At 38.2% G+C, this 9,418-nt stretch overlaps 2 protein-coding genes across 2 annotated transcripts; one reads left to right on the forward strand and one right to left on the reverse strand.

Annotated features, from left to right (window-relative positions):
* Window positions 1-275: 275 nt before the first annotated feature.
* LOC111264770 (uncharacterized) lies at window positions 276-4,825 on the reverse strand. The gene is made up of 7 exons (XM_022840903.2): window positions 4,599-4,825; window positions 3,787-3,889; window positions 3,273-3,510; window positions 2,955-3,055; window positions 2,530-2,634; window positions 1,704-1,859; window positions 276-961 (listed from the first exon to the last, which is right to left on the reverse strand). The coding sequence occupies exons 1-7, from the start codon at window positions 4,679-4,681 to the stop codon at window positions 734-736; spliced, it is 1,014 nt and encodes a 337-aa protein (XP_022696638.1). The 5' UTR covers window positions 4,682-4,825; the 3' UTR covers window positions 276-733.
* Window positions 4,826-5,201: 376 nt separating this feature from the next.
* RpS27 (ribosomal protein S27) lies at window positions 5,202-5,808 on the forward strand. Its single transcript, XM_022840904.2, has one exon. The coding sequence runs from the start codon at window positions 5,272-5,274 to the stop codon at window positions 5,524-5,526; it is 255 nt and encodes an 84-aa protein (XP_022696639.1). The 5' UTR covers window positions 5,202-5,271; the 3' UTR covers window positions 5,527-5,808.
* Window positions 5,809-9,418: the final 3,610 nt, after the last annotated feature.

Genomic DNA, 9,418 nt, shown 5'->3' on the forward strand with positions numbered 1-9,418 from the left:
AATGTTTCGTCTATACTTTTTGAGATAAGATATGTAATCAGTTTTCTAACGACTTGCTAAATCAATTAAGGGTAACGTGAACTGATATAAATTCCAACTGCCCACGTATGCATTCACTACTGTTCGTGCCCCGTAATAATAACAACATAAAATACTATTTTAACATTATGTAACACTCAATATATATGCAACATTAATAGTTTTTATAAGTAATACCTAAATACAATATATACAATTCAAATCGGTAACTAGAAGTAAGGAAAATATGTTGTAAGTATATTCCTTCGAACATGTGATTTATTACGATTTACGGAATGTGTACGTATAAAAATAATAGCATTTATAATAAATTAATCACTTTTGTTACATAACATTATTATTAGCTCTGTAATTAAATTCAGTCTTCCCACTAGTGAATTGTGTATATACGTAGATCAAATTACAATTGGATTAGCCAAAATTATCTGGGTTATTATCTGAGTGTACCGGCTTACCCTCGAAATTTCATTGCTGAAACTTTTTGGTTTTGAACTGAAACTTTTTGATGCATTCACGATTACATACATTAGCGTCTTCATCGAGATGTTGCTTGTTAAAAAGTCATCTGATTCTGAAGCCATCACCTCCGCAATAACCTAAACTTCAATAACTACCACTAATTAATAAGATTAGAAGCTTTCCTTTGCGAATCACGTCTGCTATTCGTGCTCAAGATAACTGCAGATCCGTTCCGTTACTCAGACACGTTAACGGTGATAGTTTTGCCCTTCGGGTCGTCGAAACGGTCGTTGGTCTTCACATCTAATAGGAATAGAATGGCAACGAAGAGTATCGCCGAGTAGAAGAGCGAAATCAAGAAGCCCATCCAGAGTTGGGGCGTAAACCACGTCGAACAATCGAAGGAATCGCCGAACGTCTCCTTGCCCGCCTTTGGCCAGAGCTGTAGGCCGCTCAAGAAGTACTACAATAAATGACGTAAGAAAACAACAGAGTTACTAAAAGCCTCCCGATCCCCGGTGTCTGTATGACTTCGTATCACGGGTGACATACATGTTGCTAAAAAATTGTGGGGTTAGATGAAGCCGGAATTGTTTTTTGTACGTGTACCATATCACGGTGCCTTGCTTTTGAGCTCCCCCGTGAGGGAGGTCCGACTGAGAAATTGTGTGTTATAAGAGTTTTGTTCGTGTTAAAACGTACGTAAGGCCGTTTTGATTGAGTCGTTGTATCCTAGTGGGAAAAGAACGTTGTCTATTTGTTTCGCATTATAAAATGTGTTGAGGTTCTTGTAAATGTACACAGATTCACAGTGTTATACCCCAACAAAGTGTACTTTGAATTAAGCGTAGCTGGGCCCAACCCAGAAAAATCGAATTACATTTCGGCTCTTGTCAACGGCAAAGCAATAAGAAGAAGCCACTGAACTAATGTGCACTACAAGGCTCAATCTAGTTTTTTACGACTACTTTATATTTCCGTTTAAATTTGTTAGTTTCCTTTCAAAGCCCAGCTTAAAAGAGCATCTAGAAATTTCTCGCTTCTCGACTACTGACAAGAATCGCAAATAGATTAAGTGGAGTTACTGCTTAGTTGTCATGCGATGCATGTAAGGTATGGGGATTGGATTGGAAGTCGTTCGTAACGTTTCAATATGTGGGTTGTTGATAATTCCAGAAAATAATTTGAAATGCAAGAACACTAACCACGTCTTTCTGCGTGTTCTTCGCCGTCGGGATGAGTTTAAGCTCGGCGCAAGAGAACGAGAACGAATACGGTGTCCAAGTGCTTTTGGCATCCACATCGAATTTGTACTGGTCACCATCTACGCTGAGCTGGTAGCCGCCAGAGTGTTCAACGACCTGGGCAGCATGAAATGCATGAAGAATAGCGATATGCATATTAAACGGGTACATATTCTTGTTTCAATGATTGTCCTGTATTAGACCAAAAATTAATAATCACTTGCTGCGAATTTGCTTAAAGATTATTAAAACAACACTCCCAACTTCTATCCATTATGTAAATTGTTATTACAGAAGAATTAATTATAACGAATTTGCATATTTGATATTAGCCTATTTAATAATCTTTTCATGTTATAGTTACCTCGGAATGTAACAAGAAATAAATTATTCGACATGCGATGTTAATACATGACTTCGTATATATATAATTACGTTATAAAGACCGAAAAACTTTAGGTATTTGGAAACACAGTCGGTGTCCAACAAAACAAATGACTAAATTTGTCGCTTTGGACTTAGTTACAAACCAAATAACCGTATCTTCAGTATTCACAGCGAATAAATATTCATCTATACTATACGCAGTAGTCACTTGTGAAGCTAAAATGAACAAATGCTAATATATATACCTATTTAGTCGTGTCATATATTTAACCTGTCACGTCGAAAATAAAAGAGACAACAAATTACAGATAACATTAAAGCGATTAGATCTATGCGATCTATAGAAAAAAAAAACTGCACAAATAAAGCTAGTAAATCATTTAAAGAATTCGCAATTTACCTTGATAGTGGCAATAGCGGTATCATTGTTGTCTTGGACTTCAATTGTTAGCGATTTCTCTTCAGGACAATGAATTTCGCACTTACCAGTACCAGAGGCACCAACCTTAACATAAACGCAAAATAAAGTAGCAAAAAATCAATTATATATTTCCTTTTTGTGTCTAAACGTTTCAGCAACAAGCTTAAGATCATACCCTATCTTGCTTTTGCCATCAGATATCAGAACGTAGCAAATTCACTTATAGTAAAGCAGTTTTGTATAGGTGTGATAAAACTCCCAACCAGAATTTTGAATTTGGTGTCCTCTATGACGATTACAGAATACGATTATTGGCTTTTAAGTTGCACACCAGTTCACCCACAGAATGGCCGTTTACAATATTTGACCTGCACTCACATCAACTTCGTCATCACTGTCATTACCTTGACTGCCGCAACGTACGCTATACACTTCTCTGATGTACCACGCTTTTCGCAAGCAGCTTTGGACTTGTCATCAGCAGCACGACGACTTCGTTGCGAACCTGTTGACGGTAAAGTGAAAAAAAAACTACACAGTTACAGAAAATGTATAAAACAAGTTCAACGTGATCAGCCAATAAGAAGTATCAGAGCATAAAGAATCTGTTCAATGTTTTATTGCTTTTTGTAGGTTTTTGCTTGAATTTTATCCAGAATATGCATACCTATCACGTTTTGGGTGTAACCTTCTGTCTACTAAGTACTAGCACTGTAGCAAACCTGATCCCAATCCAATCAGAATTCCAGCGAACCCGGGGTTTGCCTCCATTGTATCCTTGATCAATTGATCCTGGTCAGCCAAATTGCCATTGTCTAGCTGGACAATCTTCACCGAGTCCGATTCGGTTAGTGAAGCCAACATACGATGAGCAGATTTGATGTTTTGTAGTGCAATCGCATCAACTGTCTGTAGATAATGGATGGGCTTGGACGGGTAGGCCACGTTTTCAATCGTAAACTATAAAAAAATAAAAAGGAAACAAAGAAACGCATCAAAGGGATTTTTTTCTTTATTTAGTCATACCTGTCGTGTTGTATATATCATTGGTTGCGTCTGAATTAGCGGCGTCAGCTGGCTCCTTCACCTCGACGGAACAAAGTTTTTTTATGAAAGTAATTAAAAATGTGTAGGTTTGCGCAAAAAGAAAACCAGCTGGCGAGGTGTTAAAAAAGTGTATTACTAAGAGAATATTATAATATAAATACCTAGTACATAAATGATAGATGTACTTACACTGTACTTATGGAAAACCACCACTTTTTTATCTTGGAACATCTTCTGAAAGTCCTCTAGCGACATCGTCTCTAGAGCAGATTGACCATCCGCTAGTGCGAACCTTTGAGTAAATCAAAAATCAGTTAGACATTTAATTTTATTAAATTTTGCTGCGCTTCATGCAGTCATAGAATAATGTGGATATAAGGTGGAATAGAGTACCTAGAGGGGATTAGTGTTAGAAGACCTGCTTATAGAGGTACCGACTTCATACAATTCACAATACCAGTCATTATAGATTTGTGGCTATCCTTTTTCGGAAACCACTTACAAACTTTGAACTGGACAAGTTTATGAAGCTTGTTCTTTAAAACACATTATTAACTGTACGACAGGTGTGCGATAACCCCACTCATTCATTATTTTTTTCCTGTTTAAACTTGTATACATAATAACGACTTAGAAGCACATTACGACGAAGGGTACTTTATTACGACATATATAAATGAATTAGAATACTAAATTAAATATTATCTTAATATAATTAAAAAATGTATCGTCCAATCCTGGTTATCACATAGACTCGGCTCAAATCACGTGAGTGGACCGCATCCCTTGTACGATTGTTTGAAGCCTTGAACAACCTCATAGCAGATTACGCTAGCTATTTACTAAGCTGTATTCTAGCTTCGAAATATATGTAGGAAAAGTAATCCGAGGTTACTTTTTCATGCTGCACCTTAAAATATTAAATAGAATAAATACAAATAAAGATACACATAAAAGGAACAACCAACTGCGAATGTTAAAAGCATACACTAGGTACTTACTGATCAGCTGGCCACATTATAGCCGGACTGTGACATTGGGTCATAGCCGCAAAACTTAGTACTAACCACGGGTTCCACATCATCCAGATTGTGCGGTCAAAGCTCACTTAACCTTTCAACTTACACACACAAAGGCGAAACAGGCCGATGGTAAAACTATAAACACAAGTAAAAGGAAGCCTCAACTCATACACATAACCACTACAACACAGTCCCGTGATATACCGATTCGTTTAAGCACCGTGCATACGAGAGAGAGAAAAAGGTAAGGAAAGCATGGCGCGCGAATTTCAAATTTCCTTCGCTTCTCCTATTGTAGATAAGCCTGCATGAATGGTTATGCTAATATGATTATATGAGCACACTAAGACCACCTTTTTTACATTTTTCTATTATACAGGTATCCATGATATCTATCCAGTTTATGAGATATCTGAACTTCATCTTTCCTATTCTCTCTAGCCGAAACGCTCTCCCAGTCTATTGTTATGTGCAACCAGCTCTGCATTACTGCTGGCCCGCGCTCTGTTCAACCAAGCAAGATCATTGCCCTCATTGCGCGAATGCGTCCATCCCAAAATCGAAAACGGAACAGTTAGCAGGCGATGTTTACAAAATTCTTTTCAACGTGTGGTAGTGGCGAACGGTCGTGCGCTACGAAAAATCACGCAAAATGCCGCTCGCAAAGGATCTTCTGAACCCCAGCCCGCTTGAGGAGAAGCGCAAATGCAAGCTTAAACGTCTTGTACAATCCCCAAACTCGTTCTTTATGGACGTCAAGTGCCCCGGCTGTTATCGAATCACCACCGTGTTCTCACACCCCCAGACCGTGGTGCTGTGTTCCGGCTGCTCGTCCATGCTTTGCCAGCCGACGGGAGGTAAAGCACATCTCATCGAGGGATGCTCGTTTAGACGAAAGCAGCATTAAGATGGCGATAATGGAGTTTTTATGAAGGAAAATGCGGTGACGATCTCGAAGGACGGACAGTGGTTGGCAGAAAGTCGACAAACCGCAGACGAAGACCTGAGAACGCATTAAAGACGACCTGAACGTGGTGCGGAGAGCGAGCATCGATCGCAGTTCGCCGCTGGGGACTACAACTGCATTAGGCCAATTACATCGGCGTAGAGCAACATGCAATATCTGTTGTTGCTGCTGCTTTGCGAATGGACGAGAAATAAATGGTTTTCGTCTTAATTTCGTGATAAATCCAAAGTGTTTTTCGTGTTTAGCTTACTTAAAGTCTAATTGGGGTGACAGGAAGATTGGAATTAGTGTTTCATGTGCAGTGTCAACAGCTGGAGATTTTTTTTTCCTACGCATTGTTCGTTCGCGAATTCGCAGTGGCAGTGTTTGTGCCTGAATCTCGGTGGCATGTGGAGAGAATGCGAGCCGAAAAATGCAAGAGGTTTAATGATATGATGACACACAATAAGCTGGTGTCATGCAGTGTGTGTTTTGCCTCTGAAATGGTATTTCTGTAGGTCTTTGGTCTATCGAACGTCTACCTGTAAAGCGTGTGCCACGTGCATGCTCTTATGGCGTTTGTTGCTTTTGCCGGGGCAAACCCGGACAACGGCTTCCGTTCTCCGGAGCCAGGTGAGGCGAAACAAAGCAGTCTTGCTGTTGACGCCGAAACATCGAAATCGGGAATACAGGCAGCCAAAATCGATGTAAATGTTTGCTGCCAATGAATTTAGCTGTAGAAATATGATTATAGTATTTGCTAATCTCAACTGGCATGACTGGCAATCAGGATTTTTCCAACTTACTTACACTGTGGTATAGACTGAGTACAACGACTGCTTTATTTTTCCTATGCTTATCAAGTGGATACATACAAAAAAAAGAAAATAGTGAAAATTAAAAAAAATCGTGAGATAAATGAAATAACAGGCAAAATACAATCGAAGGTAGAGAAAAATGGCGCGAAAAAGCTATATGCAGGTGCTCATTTTGAGTGCTTGATTTTACTGTTTACTTCTGAATTAGCATGGTTTCTAGGCAAGCGATTACCTGCAATACACAGCGCAAGTCACGGAACTGGTTTAGGCGATGTTTATTTTCTTAAAAAGAGTTTTGTTGAGACGAATTATAGTAGGTAAAGTAGGATATGAGACAAATTCATTGTGACTCAATTATCTGTAGCAGGTTACCGGCAGCCTATTTGGTTAGTCAAGGATTTTATGTGAAGGATTGTTTCTGCATGTATACGATACGCAAAATTCCTCGTCAATTTTAAAGTTGGTTTATAGCCGCCATTTGAATCTGGACATTCTAACCCTTAACCAAGCAAAACATGGTCCAGCATACACGTTATTGGGTCAAAAAAAAAACAGAATGCATACAAGTATTTGCAAAATAGACATCAATCTGCATGTTCACTTGGTATTAAACTTCTATATTTTATTTTACGAATAATACACTTTTGATAATTCGCTTTGTGTGACCAGATTTATGCAATTGGCGGGCTCCGTCGGCGGAAAAAAGCATTCTTACCGACTGGATATTTTGGTAAGCTCTCGGTATCTATTTCTACCATAACTTGGTAGCAGATCAGTGGCATATGACTGAACTGCTTCGTCTTTATTGAATATGTTCAACTCAGTTTGATCTGTCACTGTCTCTTAAAAAGTCAAGCAAATAAAGCCAACTTAGCATGTGAAGCTGTGATGGTCAGTTAGTTTTGTACGCTAAATCGTAGCAGTTCATAGTACATAGCATGAGTAAAAAGAACATTAGATTTAGAAGTACTCCTACTGCCTTGATGTCATATACAAGGTATCGCAAACTAAGCAGCACATAATTAATTTTTATGACGGCCATAAAATGCTGTGTTAGTTTAATAAAGAAACAGCAGGCCTACTCTTGGGAATTATATAATGTTTCGACCGCTAGAGTACAGCTGCATTTCGGGTACAATGCTTGCCACGTTGGCTATTTACATTATTATATTCATAAAATATAATACAGATATTATTATATGTTCATGCATGCAATGATTGAGTACAACGCTCTTATGAAGCCTTATAAGTAGGTCAAGCTCGCGACGAACTTTAAAGCTCCCATCGTATAAGCGATTATTTCAGGTTACACGACAGCACTAAAAACAGTGTTAGATGTATACAAGCGTTTTTAGTGACATACTGAATCTTATTCTTAGTTTTTTTTCCATATAGGATTGTCTGAAATGTGTTGTTCTTAAAGTTTTACGTTACACGTCCGATACTATTATTGGGCAAACGAGAAACAAAATACAAACGTTGCCTTTATTTACGTTTCTGTCAATATCTTTGTGGCCCAACCGATTTGCAGACGTTACGAACATCAAGAAACGATATTTGAGAAGGCTGCGACTCGCACGACCAATACCTGTGACCTATTCCCATTTCGCATGTACCTGTAAGTTTTTTGTCTGTCACTGTTTTTAGATGGCCTGAACGTAGTGTCGTTCAAACGTACTATGCTTATGTACTTGTATCACCGTATTTTTTAGCGTTACTTTTTGAACTAAGCAGACTGCTTCGAAGAGTCCGCTTGATGAGCTGTTATGTGTGTATGTTGTTTTTCGTCGTTTCATCAATCAAAGCGCGTAGCATCATAGCGAAACCGACACAGACTATCATATCTCGTCCTAAATTACTAAGCTAATTTATTCATTTTTGTCCGCCAGTACTGAAACGCTTAAATATATTTATAGCTTAGTATTCTTAGCTTTCTTTTAACAGTAACTCGGCAAATGTAACTGGTGTTTACGCAATATCCGCATATTGTTCGCTCTATTGACATGCTTAAGATGTACTTTGTTATGACATTCTTCGCATTGTGAACTTTGAGAATGTGCGCATCGCATTTCATTATAGAAGTCTTATGAAGGCAGCCGTTCTTCGTGCAGTCACTACTCTGCGAAGAATTCACACGGAAGGAAGTTTGTCGCAATACAGTCGTAACTGAATTATTAAAAGTTTAATTAACTTTTTGAACTGAAATATGATTGTTGCTCAAAAACAGGTTTCCCACATAGCTTTTCGGAATTTAGCTACTTCAAAATAGGCATAATTTTTAGGTTACGAGGTTCTGGTGTGGTGCATTTTAAGTTACCTTCCACTGCATAGCTTCAGGGTTTCCCTACGGACACATTCTTCTAACTATAGCCATACTTCGGCCCTAGATCCAATGTCGTCACCACAACGGATTACGCAATTCGCTACTCTAGTCAAATGAGATAAATCAATTCGTTTTTTTTTTTTCTAGAAATAGCCTAGAAGGGGGACGTTGTTGTCTTGAATTATTAATTTACTTAAGCTGTTTCAACACACTTCATCTTCGTTTAATTCAGTGGGCGATGTTGGCATCGACAATTTTGCAGGTAAATAATTCTGTTCTAGCTGTAATTGATTTCACACATTATCATTTAGTAAACCATATGTTGCGTTCCCGACCCTTCGGACTTGAGACTTGTAAAGGCAACACATATCATTTCACTGTCATTCATATATATTTTTTTAACAGTCTTATGACTCGTGGCCCTAGAGACACTAATTAAATCTAATCGATATTTGAGAGCCTACGTTTACTTTCGAAAAAGTTTTGCTTCGTTGTGTTTGAGACTTGTAACATTTGATGCAACTTCTCCTCCTAAAGCTTTTGAGACTAAAGAACCCGCTGCAATTAATTTATACTGTGCATATTTAAAATCCTGTGTGTTTAATTAGTTCACAACCAGGAAATTATTCTTGGAGAAAAAAGAACAATGAAAAATAAGCTGTACTTTTCATTGTCATTCTAGAATTCGTACTAGCTAAAGATAAAAAAGCTT

Source organism: Varroa jacobsoni, unplaced genomic scaffold, assembly GCF_002532875.2.
Source record: "Varroa jacobsoni isolate VJ856 unplaced genomic scaffold, vjacob_1.0 scaffold_897, whole genome shotgun sequence".
Taxonomy (NCBI): Eukaryota; Metazoa; Arthropoda; class Arachnida; order Mesostigmata; family Varroidae; genus Varroa; species Varroa jacobsoni.